We start from the raw sequence: 26,925 nt of genomic DNA on the forward strand, positions 1-26,925 counted from the left end.
TTGTTTGGTCATTACATCCCAAACAGCATTGTTTGTTGTTGCGCCACCATTAGGTGAAGTGTTGGACCTGCAGTCGAGTCTCATCATTCTGACTGAACTGAGCAGAGAAACTGTCAAAATAAAATGAAGGAAGAAAAATGTGTTTGGTAAATTACAAAATAAATGTGATTCATGTGAACCTGGTCTTGAGAGCAATACTCGTGGAACTTCATAGAGCTGGAATGTTGTTGGTGGTGCTAGAACCTTTAAGAATTGGCATTATCTGAGATACCAACAGAACCTAACAACCCCGTCATGTCAGTGATACCAGCAGAATTTAAAATACTGCAATCGTAGTGACACCAGCAGAACCTTTATAGAACCAGATTCATGTCACTTATACCAACAGGACCCTGCAGACCTTAAAATGGCAGTGGAATTAGTAGAACCTTGTTGTACTGAAGTCATGTTACTGACACAAGTAGAACCTTATAGAACCAGAGCTGTGTCAATAATACAAATAAAATGTGAGTTGTCTTAGCGGAACTAGTAGAACCTTACAGCACCAGTCATGTCAAAATGAAGGATGAGATAAAACCTTATAGATCAATCAGTTGTGTCAGTGACACTAGAAAAGCCTTATAGAACCAGAAGAACCCTATAGAACTGTAGATGGGTAAAAGTTACCTGCAGAACCTTTAAGGACCAGCATCATATCCATGGCACTGGTAGAAGCTTATAGAACTGGACATATCAGCTTAATCAGTAGAAGCTTATAGAACCAGAGTCATGACAGTGATACCAGTAGAACCTTATTTGACTAGCGCTGTACAAGGAGAACCAGTCATGCAGAACACATCTTCAGAGAACAACTGAGCGTTGGATCTTTTTTATTTTTCAGGCGATGTTCTCATGTTCTTTAAATTTTTCACAGTTGATGTTTTTTATGTTCTAATCTTTTAATCGTTCCATGCAAAAACATAAAGAACCAGACCTTCGTGTTCCTGCATCTCCATGTAAACTCATGCTTCAAACAGTCACATGACTCCTGAGGAGCTGCTGTGATTGGCTGGCAGCTGGAGGTCACATAGCCTCTCCTGTCTTTTCTTTTCCGAGCATCCTTTGCTGCGTAGCTCTACCCTCAGTGAGAGGGTCTTTTTCCGTGTCACCGTCAGAGGGCGGGGCCTCCCTACTCCTCCTAGTGACATCATCATGACACTGTTACATCATTGCTGTGATGTCATCATGCAGCATGCAACAGCATAGGAGGATCATGGGACTTCTTTCAGCCCCGCCCGGCAACAACTTGTCCCCTCCTCCTCCCTCTTGGCCCATTACTATGATGGTAAAGTCAGTCCCACCTCTTGACACTACGACTTGCCGCCCTCCGTTTCTTTATTGGTCAGTGGGGCCAAGGCAGGGTCCACCAATGAGGTGGCAGGAAACAGTTTAAACCAACCAATCACCATGTTTGATAGGTCCAGGTCATCCAATAGAATCTGAGCGGCGCCCATGAAGGATTTATGATCCATCCGACCGTAGTCCCCCCACACGATGATCTACAGACAGGTAGACAGGTAGGTTAGAACCTTCTGTTCCACACTGGGACAACACCACGACACAGACACTCAAAACTGTGGAAACATGGCAGACACCACAAGACTCAGAGAAAACAGAAATTACTACAATAAAACGACTCCATCTGCTGACGAAGATCATGTGATCAAAAGAGTCGCTACAGGACAACTACTAAATGGACATGGCAGTTACATTGTGAGATTTAAGACACTTGAACAATTATTTGATCGGATAACAACAGAGGTCACTGCTGCTGGAGGAGCAGATCCTTAAGATCCTGGGAGTTTGAAGGTTCTGCACAGTATCTTAGTTCTTCTGTACAGAGACCTCAGATGTTGAACCTGGAGTCTGATTTAGCCACTCTCCCAGTATGTGGGAGCCCCTGATGCTCCTGTTACCGCTGTGACCACTTTGGACTTTACATTCCACATTTGCTCCAGTTGTTCTACTGCTCATCAACCACCATGATGTCTGATTGGTTAGTCAGCAGCTGTTTGTCAGTCTGGAACTTGAAGTCCCACAGGATCTCAGCTCTGTTGTTCTCAACCTCTTTTGATGGTGTGTCCCTACAGGACTTGGAGACTTCACACACACACACACACTACACACACACACACACACACACACTACACACACATAGTACACTATGTATTCACCTGCAGGACTTTCCCCTCTGGATTCTCCTCAAACTGGAGCTGCTGTTGATAAAGAGGGTCGAGTGTTTTTCTCGCCAGACGAGTTCTCCTCTTCAACACACACTTCCCGTTGTCCATCAGATACACCTTCACGTAGGGAGCTACACAGCAACACAGACACACACGTTTAGTTTGGGAGAAGTGTGAACAGGTGAAACCAGGATCAGTTGGTTCTACACTTCGACTCGGAAGGAATCAAAGTCTGTTTGTGTGTCAAGTGGTTTTATCTTCAGAGGATCAGTTCTCTGTAAGCTCTCTCTCTCTCTCATGTGTTTAAGGATACATTTCTGATGTTTTGATGTCTAGCCTGCTATCATTATGTGTTCGAACTGCAGCTCATAACTCATCCACCAGGTGCTGCTGTTAATCTCATTATCTGCCTGAACTCATGTAGCTAATGGATGGAGTGGTTTTGTGGTACTGATTAATTCCAGTCTGCTGCTCGTTTATGTTCATGTAAAGATGTTCATGTCGTTCTTCTCTCATGTGATTTATATGAAATCTGCTGAAGACATAAGCCTACAAACTGATCTGATTACAGCTGATGTGACGACAGAGACAATACTGATTAAATCTGTTGGTAACACTTTATCTGAACCCCCAACTTCCTGTTTACCATTCATAGTCACTGTAGTTATAAACACATGTGTATATATATAGTTAACATATTCCTCTGTAACTGATAAAGACATACATAATAATAATAATAATAACAATAATAATGATAATATCATTTGGCATCTAAATGATATGACAGAAGAAATCGGGCAAATGTAAGTGTTTATAAACAGTATCAAAGCTGCCTGTTAATGATGTTAGTGATGTCAGTCACCTGTCATAAACACTTCATATGAGGAGTTTAAGTTAGAATATATTAAGCTCTTATACTATAATTATGTAGTGATATAAACTGTTTATGAATGAGTTACGTTCAGTTTATAGATTAAACTCTATCCAACAGTGTAGTACAGTACTCTACAGTACAGTATGGTAGTGTGTATTAGTGTGTAATATACCGCTATTACAGTAATGTGTAGTTTGGTGTAGTATTTTCACCTGGAGTGTTCTTGTTGCCTTGTTTACCCACAAGCCCCCGGGCTCGAATCACCTCCACATCCAGGCGCTCCTTTCTGTACACCATCCCGATCTGGATGTCACCTGATCAACAAACAGCCAATCAAAGGAGCTAGTGTTAGATGATGTCACAGATGACAGATAGTTTCCTCAGGTGTTTCATTGTGTTACTGATTAAAAATAAAAACAGTTCAGTGTCTCAGACCAATCACAGTCTTGATCTGTCAATTCCAACCAATCAGAGAGGAGCATTGGTGTCAGCTGGTAAAGTATAAATGAATACAAAAGGTACGTATAAATACTGATGTATAAATGTCACTATTATGAATATAAATGTTGTATGGAATGTAAACACTGAAATATATACTGGATTAAGTATAAATGTAAAAACTGATGTATCAGTATAAACCCTACATAATCACTGATGTATGCATGTAACCACAACATTTAAATGATCAAATAAATAAAACACTAATGTACAATTGTTACCACCAATATATGAATACTGATTTTACTAATGCTAATATTTAAACATAAACACTGATGCAACAATCGATGGGAAAAGTCCAACACTCAGCCGACCAATTGTGTAACTTCATCACTCACTCACATTATTTTGGAAATTGAATAATGATAAATAAATATAAGTAATAAATATAAACAGATTTGAATAACGTTTTGATTGGTCGTTACCCATGGGGGGCGTGGCCAGAGTCTGTCGTCCAGCCAGCTGGGCGGGGCCTAATCCCTCTAGGAAGCCAGTGAACTGTTGGTCTGATGCCAATTTCACTCCTGGAAATATCAAACTGAAGTGACGAGAGTGAGGAAAAAAAAATCAATAAATATAATTACAGAGAGAAAACGTAATTATTATACAGAGAAAAAAATTTATATTAAAGACAAATTACTACAGATGTCTTACAGCAGATTAAAAATAAATAGATGAATAAATAAATAAAGGAGAACCAGAGCAGTGAAAAGAGGAATGACACATTTAAAAGAGGAGTGACAGGTTAGAAAGAGGAGTTATTCATACGCTCCAGGTTTGGGGTCCTCGGCGTCGGGGTCACGACTCGGCTGTCGAGTAAAACGAGATTTAAACTCAACAGCCAAACCGGTTTCTACACTCCTTTGGACAGGAAGTCTGATCACCTTTTTCTTCTTCTCCTCCTCTGGATGGATAGAGAGAAGATGATTTTAATACAAGTCCATCAACACTGAGTATCTGCAGTTACTTCATCCTGCCTGCAGAGGGCAACAGAGAATTGTGTGAGTTGGTTTGTTGCAGTGGCTGCAGTTATGATTGTTGGTGCTCATTGTAGGACAATCTACTCTCTAACCGAACTCCTCAGTACTTATAATGCTGAACTGTATCTATTAGATTTCCAAGCGTATAGATTGCACCAGGAACATCAAAGCTCTGTGCTGTGAATGAAAACATTTTGTGTTTTTGAAGTTTAAAACAAGGTAGTCGGTGGTTTCACACTTACCCTCAGGGTTGAGCTGGGAGGCGCTCTGACTCTTCTTTCCCAGTCCGACCATTCCCATCATCCTCGCTCCAAAGCTCGAGCGTCTTTTCTTCTCATCGTCATCATCATCGTTTCTCCCCAGCGAACAGATTTCTCCACCGACACTTGAGGACTTTGTGAGAGGAGCTCCAGATGCTGGCGCCGGCCTGCAGGAGGTGAAAGAAGCAACCATACCTGTCAATCACCTGGAGGGGGAGGGGCATGAACAGACCTGTTACTCACTTGAGGGCGAGGGCCATAGACAACCGCACCTGTCAGGTACCTGATGGTGAGTTGCAAACACACACCTGTCAATCATTTAAGGTGGAGTGGGGCATAAAGGTAGGGGGAATAGATCACAGTAGTTCACAGAGGAAGTGGCTGGCGTTATACTGTTGCTATGACGACTTGTCTGACCCCTGTCGCAGCTCATTGGTTGGTCTCTTACTTTGGAGGCTCAGGCTGCTCCTCCACCTCCTCTCCCTCCTCCACTGATTCGGTCTTCTGCAACGAGGCTCCGCCTTCTGCTGCTACTTCCTGTGTTCCCGCCACCAACTCCACTGATTGGCCTTCTAGAGCCTCAGCCCGACTGTCTCAGCCAATGAGAGGATAGCACAGGAGCATGCGGACAGAAACGTGCAGCAAGAGACAGAATGATGAAGAGTAATGTATGCTAACATGCAAATTTAAAGAAACATGCTAACATAAACAGCATGTTGAAGTAACATGCATGATAATTTAAACACGAAACGCAGACATAAACATAAATAACACAAATCAATATGTTTAGAGGGAGACATGCAAGTAACATTCATCAGTGTTTAGTTATGAAGGGATAAAGAGAGACAACATGCAACAAAGACCAAACTGAAGTGTGGACGTTGTGGTTATATAGTTTATACTTATAGTTAACCATTAGGTCACCAGGACACTCAGGTCATTCCTTTTTTAACATAAATTTATTCATAAATATGCATTATGTCTCTATCAAGGAAGTATTAAAGGTATTATAACAAAATTTCGATGCATACAACCAAACTGGTATTAACCTACCCAGTTTAACCAGCCTTGACTGGGATAGTTTGTCTTTAGCAAACTACACTACTGTTGCTATATCCTGACATGTTGTGGTTGTCATGACTACATGGTGAGCCAGTTGAAAAGGTTGAAAACTCAGTAGCTCCCTCTTTCCTCACTTCTGCTGTCATGTTTACACTGGAGGCGGCGACCTCTTGTCGCCTGAAAGCATCTTAACCCTTGTTTACTGTTATTGTTATTATTATTATTTCAGCCATTTTATGCCTGTCACACACCCAACAGTGGAGCTGACAGGAGGCAACAGGAAAGAAACGGCCAGCAACATGTGGCAAAAGTTTGCATCTGGCCGGGACCCTGCAGTTTGTTGTTGGTGCTTTAACCTTTAGGGTCCTCAGAGGTTGGTTTTTTATTTTTTCAGAAGTATTCAGCAGCTTTGTGTGCATTATAAAACAATCTGTATTATTTTTATTTCATTTTTCTTTGCTGAATAACATAGACTGACAAACTAACAGTACAACAGGACAAGAGGGCATATCAACAAAATAAGCTGCTCTGTTATTGGTTCCTGGTCTCACCTGATTCTGCGGATAGATCGAGTGTCGGAGGCATTAGACATGGCCGATACATCACTGACATCACTGTCTGATGATTTAAAGGACAGGCTGTCCCTCATCTGGACAGACAGAGGACAGGTGAGCAGGTGTGTGACATCATCAGCGGTATCTGTACAGTATTGTGTAATATGTTGATGATATGTTGTTCACCTTCGATGGATCCTTCATCACAGCTGCAAAGACAGAACAGCAGAGTAAGTTTATCACAACACTCATAGTGTGTCATAGTTTCAGGTTTCAGATCAGTGATGTCACCGTTTTGAACAGTGATGCCACTGAATCCTGTGGTGATGTGTTTCAATATATTTAGATTCTCAGTTTTTGCTCAGGTACAAAAAATTCTCTTATAAAAGTGACATCAAAACATTTCTGTCCTGAACAACAGGCTGACCTAATGACAACTGATAACTTCACGTTCCTGACATCACAGAGAGTAATGACCAAACAGAAAGATCAACCAACAGTAGAGCAGAGTTTCAGCTTCACTCTCTGCTTCACATTCAAACTGACTCTGAAGACATCTGTGAAAAAACAACTGAATTGAAAGAAAAACAGAAAACATTTGCTGACCAGATGAAAATCACCTGCAACAAGCCAAAACAGGCACTTTAGTCGAAGTGGAAATTAAGTTTCAATTCAAAACAGTGGCTCAGATAGAAAATAAAAAAAGAGATAAAGTCAGGACCTCTACCTTCTCTGCTCAGTGGTAACACCTCCCCTTCACATGACAACGATGGACAGATAGATGATGGATGGATGTAAAACGAAAGAAGAAATTCAACCAAACAAGAAATGATTCACAAACAATACACTTCACACAAACCAGGACAGGAGAGAGGAAAGGATGAATAGATGGAGGGATGGGACAGATGGGTAAAACAATGTATGGATGAGGGCTGGGTATCAAACAACAGGCTTAAGTTTGGTTACATGAGTCGAGTCTACAATGACAATGCCCATTTAACAGTAATAAATCCGACATTAAAAGAGGCAGTAGGGGCGTCGCGTGGCGCAGTGGGTTACGCAGGCGCCCCATATATAGAGGCTACAGTCCTCGCTGCAGCTGGCCCCCGGATCGACTCCCGCTTCGGACGGCCCTTTCCTGCGTGTCATTCCCCCTCTCTCTGCCTCCCCATTTCCTGTCTCTCTACTGTCCTGTCCATTAAAGGCACAAAAGCCCAAAAAAAAAAAAAAAAAAAAAGGCAGTAATTTAGCATAAACCTGCAGAAATGCAACATCTATCTTCATCCACAGTCAGTATGTTTTATATCTACACTACATATATCTTGTCTTTATGCAGATGATCCACAGTTGTATCTTCCTGTCAACTCTACTGACATCAGCAGTCTGACTAAAGGACTTCTTAGAAGTGTTGGATGACTTGTAATTTTTCCATTTTAATCACTCACACACTAATATCACTATCATTATGTTTCAATTAAAAAAACACTAAATTCTCTGCACTTTGTACAAAATGCAGCTGCAAAGCTTTAAATGATTCCAGTTTACTATCCCATCATTGGGTTCCAGCTGCTCCAATAATACAGTTCAGTTCACTTATAAAGGATATTTTATTGACTCCAAGCAAAACTTCTGACCTCTTGAGGTGAAACATGCAAGGCTGCCCACTCACATCGACTCGACCGAAAAATCCCCTTTTGCAACTGTGTATTTATGCAAAATCCTCACCTAAACTGTGAAACATTAGCTAAAACACACCCTTTTATACTGCCTTTAACTGACCTGTATGAGTTATATATCTTTTACAATACTGAATTATTTTTATTTTTTTATGTAATTCATCCCAAACTACTTTTTATTCTTGCTTTTTGTTAAAATTATCACATTCTTTAATTTAGCTCTTTGTAACCATGTTCAGAAAAGCATTTTACAAATAGAGTTAATGTGTTAATAAGTTATTATTATTATTATTATCATTATTATTATTATTATTATCATACCCCAGCCCTTGGACATATGGATGGATAAAAGTAAAATCAAACCAACAAGTAACGAGTCACACAGACCAGGAGAGGAAGGTTTGGAAGAATAACTGCATGAACCAATGAACAGCAGGATGGATGTCTGACTAAATGTGTATATGAATTAAAAGTGGCACAGACCAGAAATTCAAACCAACTCTAACTACTGCACTTCCTCTAATCAACATCTCTCAGGCGACAAACATGTCACTTTCTCTACGAGCTACCTGTCTGCCCCTAGGTGGGTGTGGCTAACAGCTGGTACATTACCGTTGGCAGTTTTTTTCTGCTGGTCCTCCCATGTGACCTCTACATTACGACAGACAGAGAGAGGTGATTGGTCAGACTACAGCAGCACTCTGAACACTCACTCTGTTCAGGTGATCCATCTGACACTAAACCAGTTAAACCGTCAGGGGTCAAATCCCAGTACTCAACAACACCGGATCAGTTTACGAGCTGACAAGGATCACTTGAACGCACCATCAGATCAAGCTGAGACTGACTTGCCTTTTCTGGTCCCTCCAGGTGTCGCTGAACGTCTGTCTGGCTCTGACACGCACAGGTGTGATGACATCAGCATGATGTAACCAAGATGAACACATGAATGAATGAACAATGATGATGAGGACTGAGATATCCAAATGTGACTGCAGAATTATCAGCTGGACTGATCTAGTTGACAGACTGGTTCATCACTATACACACCAAACTTGTGATGTACACACCTGGAGTCTGAGGGGGCGGGCCTGGTGAGGGGGCAGGTGAGGGGGCAGGGGTAGGTGTGGGGGCAGGTGTTGGAGCAGGTGTAGGGGGAGGGTCTGGTTGAAGAGGTGGCTGTGATTGGACTACAGGAGCTGGCGGTGGGGCTGGAGCAGTTGTTGCAGCTGGGGGTGGGGCTGCAGCAGGTGCTGGGGGCAGGACTTTGACTTGGACCGGAAGTGGGGGAGGGGATGCCACAGATGCAGGTGCAGTTACAGGCGCAGGTACGGGTGCAGGCACAGGTGCGGGTACAGGTGCAGGTGCACGTGCAGGGGCAGGGGCAGGGGCAGGGGCAGGGGCNTGCAGCAGGTGCTGGGGGCAGGACTTTGACTTGGACCGGAAGTGGGGGAGGGGATGCCACAGATGCAGGTGCAGTTACAGGCGCAGGTACGGGTGCAGGCACAGGTGCGGGTACAGGTGCAGGTGCACGTGCAGGGGCAGGGGCAGGGGCAGGGGCAGGGGCAAGGGCAGGGGCAGGGGCAGGTGCAGGTGCAGGTGCAGGGGCAGGGGCAGGGGGTTGGTGAGGTTGGATGGGTCCAGGAGGAGGCGGGGCTTGGATTCGTATAAGAGGAGGTGGTTGGTGATTGACAGGGGGAGGGGCTTGTTTGTGGGTAGTGGGAGGGACTAGAGCTGCAGTTGGTGCTCCTGTGGTGGGCGTTGCCAAAACTGATGGACAGTGAAAGATTAAATAGAAAATGAAAAAGAAAAGATGATGAAAAATGAATGAAAACAGACAGTGAGGTGAAGAATGATGACCTGTTTCAACAGCTAACCAATCACATGGCACAATCCCTGAGAGGGCCCTGATCTCTCTAATCCTTCTTTCTAAAGTTGTTACTTTAATAGGGTTCTGGACTTGCTCCCAATCTGTCAACCCATCTAGGATGAGTTTGTCTAGTAGCAAAACTAACAACAATTGCCAACGACAACATAGCTCCCAAGGTCATGGAGCTACTCAAAACCCTCTACCACATTAAAGTGGTGATTCTTGGAGGGATCCCCCAGGAGGAGCAGGAGGATTTGGTTAATAAAAATCATGTATGTGCTACTTTTCTTAGCCAGCTAACCATCAGGACCAGGATCTCTTAAAGTGGCTAAAAATAGGTGACTGTATGAAAAGAGATCAGGTAGTGGGATGCAGCCAGGAGGACAATGATGGAAGTGGAGTTTAAAGTAGACAGAGATAAGATATCCTGGGACAGAAACCTGGACCTGCTGGAGGGACTACATCTACCAGCATGCCAGAGGATCACATAAGAGACACATAATGTGATGAATAAGTAGAATATTCCTTAAACAAATCCCAACCTGTTACCTCCAGTCAATAGTTTGATATCAGATCAGTACATGACTACAAATACTATAAAGTCTTACAGAGAAGCAAGGCTGTTCTAGTTCTATGCTGAAGGAACTAAGAGCAGGTGAACTGTTACACACAGATCGCAGATCTCTGTACCTGTTTGCACAATGTCAGAGGGTTCTCCTCCATCTGAAAGACACAACTCACTGTTAGACCACTACAACCACCAGGGAGCCATCTCTTTCCGTCTTTATGCCGAGGATACACAGTTATATGTCACAGTAAACCCCAATAGACTGTCCACCATAATAGACAAAATCCTCATCATTTGCCCTAACACTCTGCATTAAGATTTTACTTGTTACCTTTAGAGCAGTTTGCCGCTCCTGACTGTTTCATTATAAACCTGAGGTTGTAAGGTAGAAACCTGTTCACCTGTCAGACTGAAGAGGACCAAGCTTTTACTGATAAACCCTGAAAAACCTGCCCAATGAACTCAGTAGCTGTCTGGTTGGTTGGAGATATCACCTGACAAGTAACTAATATCTCTAACAGACATACTTCTGTCCAGAGCTCCTTTGGGCGGGACAGCAGGCAACTGGCGTCCTCGGCGGCTGCAGACCGGCGTTCCTGATGGACTCGTCTGGGTAGATCCGCCTCGAGGGTTAGCCCTGTTGGACAAAGACAGAAATCAAACTACCAACCTGACAGGAGGGAAGTAAGGTCAAAGGTCAGAGGTCAAAGTGGTTGTAGTCATTAGTAATGTAAGATTAAGGCTTTTATTTATGTAGGTTTGTGCTGGACCATGCTACACTGTTTGCTGCAGGTGAGTGGCTATAACATACTCTGTGGCCCTGAGAGGTGTCTCCATGGTTACAGGGACTGATTTGATGAGCAGGGTATTTGGCACAAAGAATCTGCACTGTTCTCCATGTCTTGTCCATTTAGCTGATGAAGAACCAGGACTGATTTAAGTCAGTCAGAACTGTGAGCCATGTTGTCCTGTTGCTGCAGTTTCAGGCTGAATTCAAAACGTCCAGACTTCTCTGAGCCTGCAAACTCACAGAGTGACAGTCATGTTCCCACAAATGCACAAATTAATTTCCACTTCCTGCTCTGACCACTTCTTTTAATTAATTTCCATGGAAACAATTCAGGTCAAAAGGAAGAGAGACCGTCTGCAGGGGCTCAGTCTTTAAGTCTGCAGGTCTAGATTCAGCCTGACTTCACTGCAGGACAACGACCTGACTACAAAAGTTTAGTCTAGTCTAATCTCTTCAGAGACTCATGCAGTGTAACAACAAACAAGCAACCAACAAATAAACAACAAACACCAGCATGCTGTTAAAAAAACATGAATAGGAGCAAGAAACAAAAATAATATGAAGGTGAACATGTGCAAAAGAAAAGATTAATTCAACCCAACAGAAAAGAAATCATGTGACTGAGAATCGAAGACAATGACAGGTTTTCAGTGGTGTGATGTCACTGTGAGCCAACCAGGAAGTAGGACGAGGGGTTAAGACACAAGGGGTGTGGCCAGTCTTCAGACTGACGTCATGCCTCTCTTTGAGGATAAAAAAAACCACAGTTGGCAAACACCATGGAGACGGAGGTGGTTTCTGATCGATCAGTTGTCGGTCACCTGGTAAGGGCAGGTGAGGAGGGGGCAGAGCGTCTGGGCCTCAGGTGGACAGAGTCAGCTCGGTCCGTGGAGTGCGAGCGTGTGTAGACGGGTCGGTCCACCATCGCTCGCTGGTCAGCTGACCGAGAGCGACTATAGTAATCCCGCCGGTCCATCCCCCGACTATACCTGCACATCACCATGACAACCATCACCCACCGTCACCATGACAACCACTGCACCTGCAAGACGGGTTAATTAGTCACATCTCTGTGAGAATCAGGCTGCTGTCAGCAGATCAGCTGGTTGTACTGTACCTGAGGAGGGTTAGGGTAAACAGGAAGTGTAAGGCATTGAAGGCTGGAAATCAAAAACCCAAGAAGAAGAAAACTGAACACTACATTTCCCATCATCCATGGTCATCATCCTAGGGTGAACAGTGTGAGGTCAGCAGCATGTTCCCCTGAGAATAAATTGTAGTTACAATGACACCCTCACAGAGCTGTTCTTTAGACCAGACCATCTTCTAGACGAACCAGGTCTTTGATCCTGTAAGGGATCTTTGAGTTGAGTTACTGAGCCTAGCTCAGATGGAGATACCACCAGAACTCTGGTCTCAGTTACAAACTGGACACACTGTGTCCTCTTGATATCAAGAGTTTGGACTACAGATAAACCCAGAGAGCAGATTTGAACTTGGTGTACTCTGGACTGAGAAAGAACTGTAGGTTGGATGGAGGGGCGGAGGAGGAGGAGGTGACACTGAAAAACTACATTTACACCTGAAAACTGTCTGTCAGTCAAGTTACCTCAGCAGTTCTTCGTCGTAGGCGTCAGGTTCGTAGGGGAAGTCTGGGATGAAGTCCTGACTGAAGAACAGAAAGACGTCACAACTCTAGAACATAATGAACTTAAAAACTTTATCCTCTACACTACATTACCCATAAACCCCGAGGCTCACCTGTAGTCCTCACAGCTCCCATTCATCATGTGGTTTGTCCAGGGAGTGTGGTTCGGACCATTAAAATATCTAACGTGTGGAGACGAGAATGTGATGACTTATCCAACAATTACTGCAACTGATGACACTGATGATAGGTACTACTACCACCACCACCACTACTACTACTGCTACTACTACAATTCTTCATCCAGAAGCTGCATTACCTGTCATGAGAATCAAGAGAGTTGGCAACAGACATTCTCCTCAGTGATCTCCTGAATACACAGAAACAGACAGTCAAAAACAACTGTACTACAAACTGTGTACAACCAGGAATAGAACCTGGATTCAAACCAGCACTATAACCAATACAAGCAGTATTACTCCAACAAGTAGCCGTAGTATAAACAATGATGAAACTATAACCTGCATCATTACCTGTACTAATACCTGAATGACTTGAACTACACACAGTACTGAAACCAGTGCCAAGACTAGAAGTACAACTAGGAATGCAACCAGGACTAAAACTAGTACCATATCCAGTAATCAAACCACTACTACAAGCATTACTAACCAGTATTACATCCTGTAGTAGTAGAATAGCCAGTACTGAAAACCAGTACTAAAACCTGTACTTTGATCAGGTCTACAACCAGCACTAGTACCAGTATGACCATTACTAAAACCAGCAGTACAACCAGAACTAAAACTACTGCTGTGTCTCTGTTCATGTTCTGCAACATGCAGTGAACTACAGGTACCTGGATGGTTCACTCAAAACAAACAGTTGAGTGAAAACGACTCACCCCCAATGGTCGCCATCTCGGCTACATAGCAGAAGGCTAGGGGCCACCAACGTGTTTTCAAACTAAACAGTGAGTGTATTTTTGTACACAGTGTACTACATGTCAGTATAATGTGTACACAGCATACTACATGTGAGTGTACTCACTGTATTTGAGACACAGCACTGGAGAACAACTAGCACTAAACGGTATTACGAGTACTAAAACCAGCAGTACTACCAATATTAGTAGTAATTGTATAACAAGTGCTATAACTAGTATACAATGTATACGACAAGTACTAGACTTGTACTAAAACCAGTTCTACAACAGAACTACAACCAGTCCTAGAACCAGAACTACAACACAACACCTAGTCCTGACCTGGGACCTGGTTCATACCTGGGTCAGACCAGTTCATACAGTCTTTGCTGCATATTGTTTGATTGGTCCTGCTGTAGCAAAGGGGCGGGGTTTATCTTACAGATGTATCTGATACTGACTCCCTGCTGCGATCTGATAAGATGATATTCTCCTTGCACACATTATCATACAGTGTCCTACAGTGGCTGTGTGCTGGTTGGCTGATGTCCAGGTGACCCAGGTCAGGTGTTGTGCTGTGTGTTGCCATGGTTACCTGTTCAGGCTGCTGTACTGGCCGGCATCAGAGTATGCTCGGCTCAGTTTGGAGCCTCGCAACAGCCGCACGGCATCTTCCCGGTACAACGGGTACAGAGGGTTGCCACTGGCAACCACAGGTTGCAGGTCAGCAAAGGTCAAAAGAGATCAGTGGGCAAAGAGGGTCAGAGATCAGCAGAGGTCAGAGTGGTCAGAGAGGTCAGAGGTCAGGGTCAGGAGGTGAGTAAAATGAAGACCTTTCAGAAGGCTGATTGGATGCCTGGACACTATCAGGTAAATCAATTCAAATGCATAAAGTTTTTTCACGTTTCAGTCAAACTGGAAGAAACACATTTAAACCCAATAATAAAGTCCCTGTCAGGTCCCAGTAACCTAATCTCATTTCATCCTCTCATTGGTCCCCTCTGGTCTCATCTCAGTTTATCATCTTATTTAATCTCTTTTATATCTGGTTTTACCTACACCTATCTCCTCTCACCTCGTCTCCTCTAACTTCTTCTGGTCTCATTTGATTTTACATATAATCTAATATCTACTCATTGCATATTCTCATCTCATTTCCTTTCACTCAATATCATATTGTCTTATTTCATTGCATCGTTGTTTTATTTTTATATTAACTCGTTACGGTCTCTCACCTCAACCTCATGTCATCTGGTCGTCTGGTGTTTTCTCTCATTCTTATCTCAATTCATATCATCCTAATCTCTCCCCATCTCTCATTATCATAAATTATATATACTATATATATTATATTAAACACACTCACACAGAATGCGCTCAGTAGCGGCTGGTTACCTGTGAGGAGGCGGTTGGCTCGGTGACCGAGACCTCATCCTGACCATATCCGATCGAGAGCAGTGATTGGACGACATCACCTGCTCCGGCACTGAGAGGGTGGAACTGTGGAAGTCTCGCCCGTTCTGTCTGTAGTCTGCACACAAAGAAACAGAGCGGGAGCTCAACCATCAACCCTGACTGAGTGCTTTGCAGGACCCAGTCAGACCAGCTTTTATCACAGTCAAACTTCAGGGTGAAGTCAGTTAATTTCAGCAGAAACACCATGAGCACTTTTATTATCCAGGAGAACACTGAGAACACTGATCAGATCATTAAAGGTAATATTTTAAATGGGAATTTAAAGTGACAGTTCTAAAACTAGCTCTGTTTCACCAGGACATGCAAATGAATTTCACTTTGATGTCGTCTGTTCAGACTGGGCTTTAACAATAAGCTGCAGGTGTTGCAGTGTATGATGGGACATGAAGTTCACCTGAAATCACCCCGATGCCGTCTTCACAGTCGTAATCTGAAAACTCACTGTCACTGATCCTCTGAGACCCTGCAGAAAGAACGAAAGGTAGAGATACACAGAGACACAGAGAGAGAGAGAGAGAGAGAGGATGTTTAAGCCTGTAAGCAGCTCCTCTGTAATCCTCTACAGGAAGGTCAACTAATCTGACACAGAAACAGAAACAGTACAAGGAGATAAGAAACAACTGAGTTTACACATCAACATTAAAAGGACAGATACACACATTTCACTTGAGTTTACCCCTCAGACTCCCCTGAAACCTTTCAGAGATCCTTTGGACCACATCAAGGACTACTGAAATACCCCTAACCACTTCTAGGACCTTTTAAGAACTACTGGACTGGAGCTACTTAAAGATTGGTGAAATGGCAACAAGCACCTTCAGAACTCCTAACAAGGATTCCTAGATCCCCAACCAAGACCACTGACTTTAAATAGTCCCTTCGATACCATCTACCTCTCAAATATCCACATGAACGCCTACAAGACACATGGAAACCCCTATGGATTATTGGGGAATTTAGAATTAAAAAAAACTGGGCCACTTCAAGGATTACAGACCCCTGACACTGATTTCTAGAATCCCAACAAGGACCTGTGAAACTCAGTAGTCGCTTGGATCCTCTCAAGGACCTCTGAAGTCCATATAAATCCTTCTGAAGGACTCAAGCCCCCTTAAAGATGGTTACGGTCTGAATTTCCATCAGTCTTTCTGAGAACACTGGCCCACCTTAAAAACTACTACTTCTAGAAACTTTTAAGAACTTCTGACATTGCATTTGTAGGGTTTCTGCATGCACATCAATCTCTCAAACCCCCTGGTGTTGTCTTGGAGACAGCTGGAATACTTGGACCCTAAGACCTCTAGGATACTGTCAGTCATCTGCAAAACCGCCACAATGATCTCTCCAATGAACATCTCCAAGACACTTATAAAGTTTCTAAAAGATTTGTGAAAATCTAAAATGAAACACTGGGAACCTCTCAAGCACATCCAGAAGCTCAATACAAAAAATCTGGAGGCCCCATCAAGAACCACTGAGACCTTACTAAGGAACTTGAAATCCCAACAACCCCACAAAGACCCCCCAGTCTTTAAGACAACTGCAAACCCATTAAGGAATCCTAGAACCAATTCGAGGATTCTCAAGAACATCAAAGACTGGTAGTGTTCCACCTTAGTGTCCGCACAAGTACCTGTGAATTTCTATTCAAAACCACTTGGATCCTCTCGTGGACCTTTGAATTAAAATTAAGGAGACCTGGTCAGTTCTGTCACTGCAGTTTGAGAACAAATGGAGATAGATTATATTACTGAATGGTTCCAAACATGAAAATTCAGAGGTGTACATATCCTGCCAAACACAATGAATCCTCCTTTCAGCACGGTTTACAGAAGAAGCTTGTTAATTTAGCATCACATGGGGAAAAGCCATAGGAGTTAGCATTAGCTACAGTTGGTCAGTAGCCACAACACAAAAGCATACACAGAGCTGTTGTTACCTGAGTTATAGTAAGGACCTTTGTCTGGAAAAGCATCACGGGAGGAAAGTAAAACAAATCAACAGATGAGTCAAAATTAAAAACAAACAAATGAAAGAGAAAAACACACAAACAAAAACTTTACAGAGGCAGTTATAGATTAAACACAGCTGTTGTTGAAAATGTATTCATGTTGTCAGAGTTACACAGAGGATCAGTGTGTATTATCAGAGTGTGCGTTCTCACTCTGCAGCCTCCTGCTGGGCTGACTGTGTTCAGGCTGCAGTCCTCTCCTCTGCAGGTAGGGGGAGGCACTGGGCAGCGGCAAAGAGGAAACATCATGAAGCTGCAGTTTGTACCAGTGAGGCTGATCGTCTAACAGAGCCGACTCCAGTTCTATCAGCACCTAAAGAGACAGAGAACATACAGAGAGAACACATGCAAACTGGTTCTTAGAAGATTCTCATTTAAGATGACTACATCTGAAGCATGAAATGCTCTATGTTTTCTGAATGTTCTACATGTGTTCTGACCTCTCCCAGGAACTGGCTCTCCTCCTCCCGCACCCGGGCCTGATCCCAGACCGTCAGCTCCAACATCCGTTCTCTGAAGTCCCGCTGGTGGACCGGAGAGTACATGAAAGTCTGGTTCCAACGAGGCTCCACCGACTTCTTTACTGTCTTCGTCCTCCGCTTACTCTTATCACTGCAAGGAAAGGAAGGGGCAATTAACAGCCAATCATAGAGCAGCAACCACTTTTAGTTATAAAGAACCAGACAAGAGGTTCTGCACGTTATACAGCAGAACCAGATCAAACTGGGCCTAGGAGAATAATATCTTTGGACATGTCACATATACCTAAACCAACACATGTTCTTATCATCAGCTGACATGTCCTGGTCCATTAAATCTCTGGACTCTGACTCACTCTTTTTTTTTTTTACCTTCTGTCTGGCAGGAAGTAGATCTTGACATAGGGGTTTCTGGGTCGGCCGTCATCTTGGACAGGAAGTTCTTTGGCTCCAAGAACCGTGACGATCAGCTGATGACCGACTTTATCATACCAGAGCTTCACCTGTAAAAACAGATTTTAAATCAACAACAGCATTAAACACAAACCCCAAATAGCTGTAGAGGAACCCAGTAGACCAACACAGGAACCCACGGCAACAGGAGGAGAACTCAGCAGAACAGTGAAGAGTTCAACCGTGCAGAAAGGTGCAGACTTCGATACAACCAAGGGAACCCAAAGAGTACAATAGCACCAAATAAGATAGCGTAATAGAACAAAGTAGAACCCTGTTTAACTGCAACAGAACCCTCAGAATTAGAATAATGCTATAGCATCAAGGTGCATCCTGTAGAACAAATAAATCTATACCCAGAAAAAACCCATAATGTAGAGCCCTGTAGAACAGTGGGAGAACCCTTGACAACAGCAGATGAATGCAAAAGAACAGTAAAGGAGCCACAAAAGAAAAAAGGTGAACACAATCAAACAGAACCATAGAGAACCATAGAGAACCTTATAGAACACAAGCCCTATCATTTGGAACAGTGGCTGAGGTCAATGAAACAGCAAAAGAAACCCAGAAAACTGAAGTAAAACCACATAGAACAGAAGCAGAAACCCTGGTAACAAGAGAGGAGCCCTACAGAACATCAGAGAACCACAGAGAACAGATGTGGAACCTAACACAATATTAGGAGTCTGTGGAAAAGAGAAAAAAAGGGAACCTTCTTGACCAGAACTTTTAGAAAACAAGCAAAGTCCAACATACCCTCATCAGGATAGAACATAGAACACTATAGAATGATAGAAGGAAGCAGAGAACTGCAGAACAGAGGAGAAACCAAAGAGAACAGTGTTGAAACCTATAGAGTACCAAAGGTCTGGGAACAGAAACTGAATAGTTATGGAAGCCAGCAGGAAAGCATAAAAACTATTTGCTGTCCCTAGGGGTTCTGGCTCTGTTCCAGAGGAACCCTATAGAGCAGAACATTGAGAACAGAACCAAATCCCTTCAGAGCAGTCCTAGAACCATGTAATACCTGAGATGGATCATTTGAACAGTGGCACAGCCTGACCCAGAACCCTCAGAACTTAAGTAGAACCCAAAAGATGAGAGGAAGAAACCCTGATAACAACATAGGAGCCCTACAGAACAGGAAAGCTCAGTGGAACAGAAATAGATCCTTATTCAACCGTGACAGAACCTTCTACTACTGACACCAGGTCCTTTGTCACCAGTACGGGGGGACGGAGCTATGACATCACTAACACTAATTAAAAACTAAGGACTCTACAAGGGCTCAATTACTAACAGTATCTAGCTGCTCTGTGTTCTACAGTTTACCTGAATTCGAGGAACCAGAGGACGCCTGTTCACAGTCTGAAACACACACACATCACCATGGAGATGGCTGTCAACTGACTGCTGATAGGCTGTGGACTATGTGGCAATGCAGTGCATGATGGGCAAACTTACAGAGACTTGTCCGGACAGCATACTGGGGCTCATGGGAGATGTAACAGAGATGGACGGACCAATTTTCTGAGAGTCGAAGGAACTGGAACCTGAACATAGAACATACAGAATAACTCATTTATTTTATAAAACAGAGAACAGGTCCAGTTCTTACAGACTAAGATTGGTTTTGAGTCTGTGGTGGTTTTGAGTTTGCAGTAGTTTTGTTGTGTATTAAACTCACTGGAGTCCAGCTGGACATGGGAGCTCTCTGTTGTTCTGGAAACATCTCTGAGGAACAAAAATCACAATGTGTTAACATGATGTTCTAACAGAACTAATCAGGATTGTTTCTGAATGTATTTGAGGTTGTTTCTACTGACTGATCGGCAGATCCAGATGTATTAAGTCTGTGGGGTGGATGTGGGTCAGTTTAGGATTCATGTTCATAGTGAACAGTCCGCAGAGCTCTTACTCAGGTAAATATGTTTGTTTCCTGTCTCCCTCTCTGATTAACCACATCTGGAGATCTGACAACATTTTCTCTCATAGTTTCAAAACCCCAAGAATCCTCAGTTTAACTCTATTTGGATTTTCCTCCGACAGAGTATTTACAGAGTATTTCTAACATTTTGTCAATTTGTGAATACTCAACAAACAGCAGGTAAACCATTTAATGGTTGGGGTTAGTGAAACAGTTGAATTGTTGAATCTCAACTAGGAAGTGTTACTGAATCCTCATTAATATAACCTGTGTGACCTTTGACCCACCCGATGAGTCGGGACACCACCAGTTCCACCTGTGGTTCTGGTTTGGACTCCAGGATGATGTTATATACTTCGTTAAACGAGGCTCCCTGAAGAGCCCGACCATTCCACTCCAGAACCTGATCACCTGAACCACAGAGAGGAAGAATAAGACGGAGATCGTGTCACATGTGATTGGCTATAATTAACATGTGATGCACTAAAGGCATTTTCTCTCTCAGGGCCTGTTCCACAAAGACAGATCATCACCATGGTAGCCGGGGTAGATCCCCATGGTAACCTGTGCTGCAGGTTGAGCACAGAGGTTCAGATCAAAACCTGACGTCTATATCTTCTGCTCTTTCTGTCTATTGTAAACTCTTTTGTCCCTGTCAGCTTCCTGTAAGATCTACCCCGGTTACCATGGTGATCTACCCAAGTTAAAAGTGAGCCAGCTCCATGATACAGGAAAACCAAAGAGAGCTTGATCCACGCCCCTGGAGTCCAGCATGTATACCTGGTCTCAGGTGTCCCACGGTGTCAGCCAGACTTCCTCTCTTCACCTTGGTGATGAATGCACAGAGACGACCGGACTCCGTCATCTTCCCACCGACAACCTGAAAACACTCTGCCCATGAGCAAGGCATGAAACTCAACACTGAGGTCAGAGGTGCATAAACAGGAAGAAGAGATTTCATCACCTTGAGTCCCAGCAGCGCCCCTGTATCCGCGGGAACTGTCCCATCCTTCATCCTCTTGTTCAGCAGAATTCGACCAATTAGACGCTCTCCATCCTTGGATGGTTGCCATGTGACTGGTTGCTGAGGAGTCACAGCGGTAAACATGTGTGGTTGCTTAGCAACAGCAATAATATCAAACAACAAAAGTTTAGTCCAATCAGCTTTAAGATGAATCTGATCAGATTGATTGAATTAATATTCAATACATTTATCATAAAGAGAAAACCATACATACATACACACACACACACACACACGCACACACACACACACGCACACACACACACACGTAGAGAGAAAATGTTTCTGTCTTCTTCCCAATCATATCAAACTCAAGTTGATTCAAGTCGTGCGAGTGAGGGAGTGTTCAGACCACATACACACTAATGTTGAGTGATCTGTGAGATTGCAGCAGGTGATAATATCACCTGAGATTGTGTACAGTTGTCTGCAAAAGTTTCCACCCTGCAGCTGCAGTCGTCATGGGGTGGGGGGCTTTGTCAGACCTGCAGTTTTTTCAGAGTACATAAATCTGCTATCAGTCCGCCTCTCTTGGTAGTCTTCCTTTTGTGTCCTTTCCTTTTGTTGGGGACACTGTTGATGTACTAAATACTATTATAAATTCAGATAAGAACAAAGTGACATCCTGGTCACCTCTGATGTGCAGAACCTGTGTACATGCATATGTGATCTCTCAGCCATTACTTCATCAAATACCCAGACAGGATTTAACCTCCTCGTGAGTTTATCTTACAGTCTCACCATGAACTTCTTTAAGTACTTGGATTCATATCACTTGTGATCCTACGGTACAGCTGTGGGCAGTGCACCATCCTGTTTGTTTTGTTATGAGTCTATAGAAGAGAACTTCATTTATAACCCAAAACACATTTCTGTCTAAGACTGGTTTACATGTAGAGGTGATAGAGGAGACTGTCTGTCTTTCACTGTGGACCAGCAGGAAACCTTTGTCCACGTTCTCTACCTTACACTTGACAGAGGAAACAACATGACTATAGAGACTACTGTCTGTCCTAAACCCTGAGGCAGAACCACACTTCTAAAGCTGAGTGAGACCATCCTAAACAGTCAATGACAATATTCCTATTGTTCAGTTCATGAGATCACACAGAAACTGCAGCACTGTAACAGATTTACAGTGAAGGGTTAATCTCCATCATGTATCTCTCAACCTTTCAGACGGCTCTACCTATACAGAGGAACTCTGCTACAGTCACCACCACTCCCTCTCTCCTCTGACAGGCAGGGTCAGAAACATTCATGTCCTCAAGGTGACCCATCTCTAAATGATATCAGCTCTGAGCCTCCACTGATCACCTTTAAACATGACCTACAGTTTTAACTCAACCCAATAACTCAACAGACACCAAAAGACTTAACACATCCTCACGCTACAACAAACACTCCATGAACTCCTTCATTAACTGCAGCAGCACTCATGTAGTCTGTATGTTGTGGTGTGGTTCATGTCTGACGAACAAAAATATTCACATGTCTCAACATAAGAACACAGCATAACACATGGATGTTGCACACAGGCTGAGCTCGGTTCTGCAGTGTCACTGAGGTTATATGTCCTCTGGAAAACAGTGGAGTCCTCTGGACCTGAATCTGGTTCCTGTGATTTCTCATACTGACAGATGTTTGCACTTTATCTTTATGACTGTCAGTGTTACAGGTCTGTGCTGGTGTTGGGGGTGTGGCACTCAGACACTATGGTAACTCACACCTTTGGATTCAGTAACCAATAGATTTGAAACATGTTCAACCTGTGCTCTCATTGGCTCCTCACGTCTTCATCCACTGTGACTCTGATGAAGACACAATGTTGTTGAAGTGTTACAGCCTGTGAATGACTGTTTGAACCACTGAGAACCACCTGATTCAGCTGAACCTGGTTTCATTATTATTATTATTTTATATATATTATTTTATTATTTATAATTTTTAAATATTTCAAATATGAAATTTTCCCAAACTTTTGCAGACCCTTGTACCTGTCAGGTTCTAGAGAAAACCAGTGATGCTACACAGGTGAAGAAGGTGGACTAAGGAGAAACCAGAGAATCTGAATCTATAGCTCTAAACCCCAAGATGCTGACTGGTGACAAGCAGTGCAGAGTCCTGATTCGCCCTCTAAGCTGTGACATCATCATTCAAGGGAGGAGAACAGAGTAGAACCTCGTCGTCCTCACCTGTACCTATTCTTCGCTCAGCGCGGTGCCACTGCAGCCAATCAGCTTCCTCCTCTGACCTACACACCCCGCCCATCTCACTCTGCTGCAGCTTCTATGATTGGTTCGGAGTAGGCGACAGGAAAAAAGCTGTCACCTCATTGGCTAGTTTCCTATTTCTCCTCCTACTGTTGCCTGATAGGGTGTGTGTGTGTGTGTGTGTGTGAGTGTGTATGTGTGTGTGCGTGGGGGGGGGGGGGGGGGGGTTAGTCCTACCATAGACATGGGCGCAGGCTCGCCATGCCAGGAACCATGATCCCACCATTGGCTGTCCATGTCTCCTGGCAACGAGACATCCAGAAGGAGAGGTCAGAGGTCAGATATGATTAAAAACATAAAGTTGGACTGAGTTCATCAGAGACTTTTGCTTCCTGCCACTGTCTCAGTTCTCTGCAGATACAGTCTGTTTAAAGGACATCTGTGTGACATTTCAACCTGGTATAGTTCACCTGTGTCTGATGCGGACATGTCACAGTATAGAAAACATTGACAAACCAGGTCATAAATTCATGACAACACCAGTGTTACTGATACAGCGGACACTTCACGAGAAAACGTGTGTCAGCTCTGTATCTGCTGAGCTTTTCCCTTCGACACCAGATCCTCCATCACAGTCCTGTTGGTCGTCACGTGATCAGACTCGGCCCCTCTGTGATGAGATGGAGACACTTTCGGGTTATAAATTTTGATAACTAGTCTTTTTTGGATGAACGTGGACAAAAATTAACCAAATTGGTTTTATGTCTGAACACTGAGTAACATTGTGTAACACCGAATACCATGGCAACCTGAGTCAGTTGTAGAGATTCAAGGAGACAAGGACTCACACAAGACAACGTACATCAAAGCAAGCAGATCCAAACAAATCATTGACTCTGAGTCCAACCAACAGTAAACACGGACTGAAGAAGCCCATGTTGCCATGTTGGCTGAAACTACAACACATGTCCTGATGGTAAAATCACCACCTTGTAATTTTGCGCTCTAAAAACAACTAAATTACACAAACTAGGATGAAATCACTGAATTTCATATCCCACAATGCAACACTCAACAGAAATGAAGGAGCTGGGTTCTGGATGAGGGTCTAGACAATTAGGAGGAGGGGTTCTGGATCTTGGGGGGTCTGAAGCGTCCACCACAGAGTCCCAACATATCAGCTGTAATCCGTCTTTACACTGAGTCAAAGCAGCTTTAGACACTCACACTCTTCAGTACTCACAGGTCTGACTGAACGCCATGAAGGAGGAGGCTTCAGCAGAGGAAGAGGAGGAGGATGAAAAGGAGGAGATGAACCTGCAGCTCCTCCTCCTCACTGTATCTGTGGGTGCTGTTTGCCCTGAGCTCTGCCTGCAGGCTGCAGAGCTGTTCATTCCTGTCTGTAATCAGATTAACTGAGTCAAAACACCAAGTCCATCTTTTGTCTATGATTTCATTGTTAACTTGTTAGAGAGCTAGCTTCACTCTCACTCAGACAGCTGATAGTTCAGAGTTAGCCTGGTGTTAGCCTGGTGTTAGCCTGAGCTGCAGCTTGGCGTGCAATTAGTCTGGAGGTCTGAAAATGATCTGGTTAGTCAAACTGTAAACTGAAAGCTGGTGGAGGTTAGCAGGTTGGGGCCAACACTGCACCCTCAACCCTGCTACTTTCCTCCCACCTTTCTACCAGATCAGAGTTGCTGAAATCCAGCAGATCACCAAGAAGTCCAGAAGATCATCAAGAAGTCCAGAAGATCACCAAGAAGTCCAGAAGATCACCAGATCACCAGGGATCCAGCAGTTGCAGAGACGTTGATCAACGCTCTCTATCAAGTGTGCAGACATATTGTTGTCTGGTTGGTCAACAGTTGCGTTGCCTCCTGCAGTCTGTGCTTCTATTCTTATGTCCGCAGTGATTCCTGAGGCAGGCTGGTAATCCACACTCTCCTCTTTTAATCCAATTGAACAGAAGTAGAGACAGTGATTCTGCAGCCCAGCAGTACAAGAGCAGCCAGGTGAAGGTGTTCCTCTCTAATCTGGATCAGACATTCAGACCAGTTCTCCAGGATCCTCCAAGGTTCTCTGGGCCTGGACCAGTCAGGTTTGATGGTCTGTTGAAGGTCTCCTGGTTCTTGTTTAAGACTAGGTGTATTCAGGGCAGTGGCAGCAGAGACTCTGAGCTGCTCTGTCACCTCCAGACCTGAGAGGAGGAGCCAGGAACCCTCTGAGCCAATCAAAGCTCATAATCTCTGACCAGGTGACATCTGGTCCAATGACATGGAGGCAGCAGATTAACTCGTCAGCATGACGTCTGATTTCCTGAGAGATGACCTGCAGCAACTGCAACACGTTCAGAAGCTTTATCTACATCACGTTAAGCAACTTCATCTGCAACACATTCAGCAACTTCACCTGCAACACATTCAGCAGCTTCATCTGCAACACGTTTAGCAACTTCATCTGCAACACGTTAAGCAACTTCATCTGCAACACATTCAGCAACTTCACCTGCAACACATTCAGCAACTTCATCTGCAACACATTCAGCAGCTTCATCTGCAACACGTTTAGCAACTTCATCTGCAACACGTTAAGCAACTTCATCTGCAACACATTCAGCAGCTTTAACTGCAACACGTTAAGCAACTTCATCTGCAACACGTTCAGAAACTTCATCTGCAACACGTTCAGCAACTATATCTGCAACACGTTAAGCAACTTCATCTGCAACACATTCAGCAACTTCATCTGCAACACGTTAAGCTACTTCATCTGCAACACATTCAGCAACTATATCTGCAACACGTTCAGCAACTTCATCTGCAACACATTCAGCAGCTTTAACTGCAACACATTTAGCAACTTCATCTGCAACACATTAAGCTACTTCATCTGCAACACGTTCAGCAACTATATCTGCAACACGTTCAGCAACTTCATCTGCAACACGTTAAGCTACTTCATCTGCAACACATTCAGCAACTATATCTGCAACACGTTAAGCAACTTCATCTGCAACACGTTCAGCAACTTCATCTGCAACACATTCAGCAACTTCATCTGCAACACGTTTAGCAACTTCATCTGCAACACGTTAAGCAACTTCATCTGCAACACGTTAAGCAATTTCATCTGCAACACATTCAGCAACTTCATCTGCAACACGTTCAGCAACTTCATCTGCAACACATTCAGCAACTTCATCTGCAACACATTCAGCAACTTCATCTGCAACACGTTAAGCTACTTCATCTGCAACACATTCAGCAACTATATCTGCAACACGTTAAGCAACTTCATCTGCAACACGTTCAGCAACTTCATCTGCAACACATTCAGCAACTTCATCTGCAACACATTCAGCAACTTCATCTGCAACACATTCAGCAACTTCACCTGCAACACATTCAGCAACTTC

At 43.6% G+C, this 26,925-nt stretch overlaps 1 protein-coding gene across 3 annotated transcripts in view; it reads right to left on the reverse strand.

Moving 5' to 3' along the window:
- Nucleotides 1-862: 862 nt before the first annotated feature.
- LOC111223508 (regulating synaptic membrane exocytosis protein 2-like) overlaps nucleotides 863-26,925 on the reverse strand; it is a 35,280-nt gene continuing 9,217 nt past the window's right edge. The window contains exons 8-30 of one of the 3 annotated variants that reach the window (XM_022747688.1): nucleotides 23,748-23,812; nucleotides 21,238-21,357; nucleotides 21,054-21,153; nucleotides 20,561-20,684; nucleotides 20,034-20,080; nucleotides 19,811-19,899; nucleotides 18,266-18,396; nucleotides 17,855-18,026; nucleotides 17,568-17,727; nucleotides 17,343-17,366; nucleotides 15,798-15,866; nucleotides 15,323-15,458; nucleotides 12,176-12,343; nucleotides 11,092-11,201; nucleotides 6,637-6,659; nucleotides 6,448-6,545; nucleotides 5,283-5,423; nucleotides 4,817-5,001; nucleotides 4,363-4,498; nucleotides 4,020-4,132; nucleotides 3,309-3,410; nucleotides 2,214-2,353; nucleotides 863-1,538 (exon numbers count right to left, since the gene is read on the reverse strand). In XM_022747688.1, coding sequence (XP_022603409.1) covers nucleotides 1,350-1,538; nucleotides 2,214-2,353; nucleotides 3,309-3,410; nucleotides 4,020-4,132; nucleotides 4,363-4,498; nucleotides 4,817-5,001; nucleotides 5,283-5,423; nucleotides 6,448-6,545; nucleotides 6,637-6,659; nucleotides 11,092-11,201; nucleotides 12,176-12,343; nucleotides 15,323-15,458; nucleotides 15,798-15,866; nucleotides 17,343-17,366; nucleotides 17,568-17,727; nucleotides 17,855-18,026; nucleotides 18,266-18,396; nucleotides 19,811-19,899; nucleotides 20,034-20,080; nucleotides 20,561-20,684; nucleotides 21,054-21,153; nucleotides 21,238-21,357; nucleotides 23,748-23,812 — 2,642 coding nt within the window. In that variant the 3' untranslated portion in view covers nucleotides 863-1,349. The remainder of the gene's footprint in view (nucleotides 1,539-2,213; nucleotides 2,354-3,308; nucleotides 3,411-4,019; nucleotides 4,133-4,362; nucleotides 4,499-4,816; nucleotides 5,002-5,282; nucleotides 5,424-6,447; nucleotides 6,546-6,636; nucleotides 6,660-11,091; nucleotides 11,202-12,175; nucleotides 12,344-15,322; nucleotides 15,459-15,797; nucleotides 15,867-17,342; nucleotides 17,367-17,567; nucleotides 17,728-17,854; nucleotides 18,027-18,265; nucleotides 18,397-19,810; nucleotides 19,900-20,033; nucleotides 20,081-20,560; nucleotides 20,685-21,053; nucleotides 21,154-21,237; nucleotides 21,358-23,747; nucleotides 23,813-26,925) is intronic. The other 2 variants (XM_022747689.1, XM_022747690.1) reach the window with 2 other exon arrangements.

The sequence above is a fragment of the Seriola dumerili genome, unplaced genomic scaffold, assembly GCF_002260705.1.
Source record: "Seriola dumerili isolate Sdu_G_001 unplaced genomic scaffold, Sdu_1.0 BDQW01000110.1, whole genome shotgun sequence".
NCBI classification, from domain to species: domain Eukaryota; kingdom Metazoa; phylum Chordata; class Actinopteri; order Carangiformes; family Carangidae; genus Seriola; species Seriola dumerili.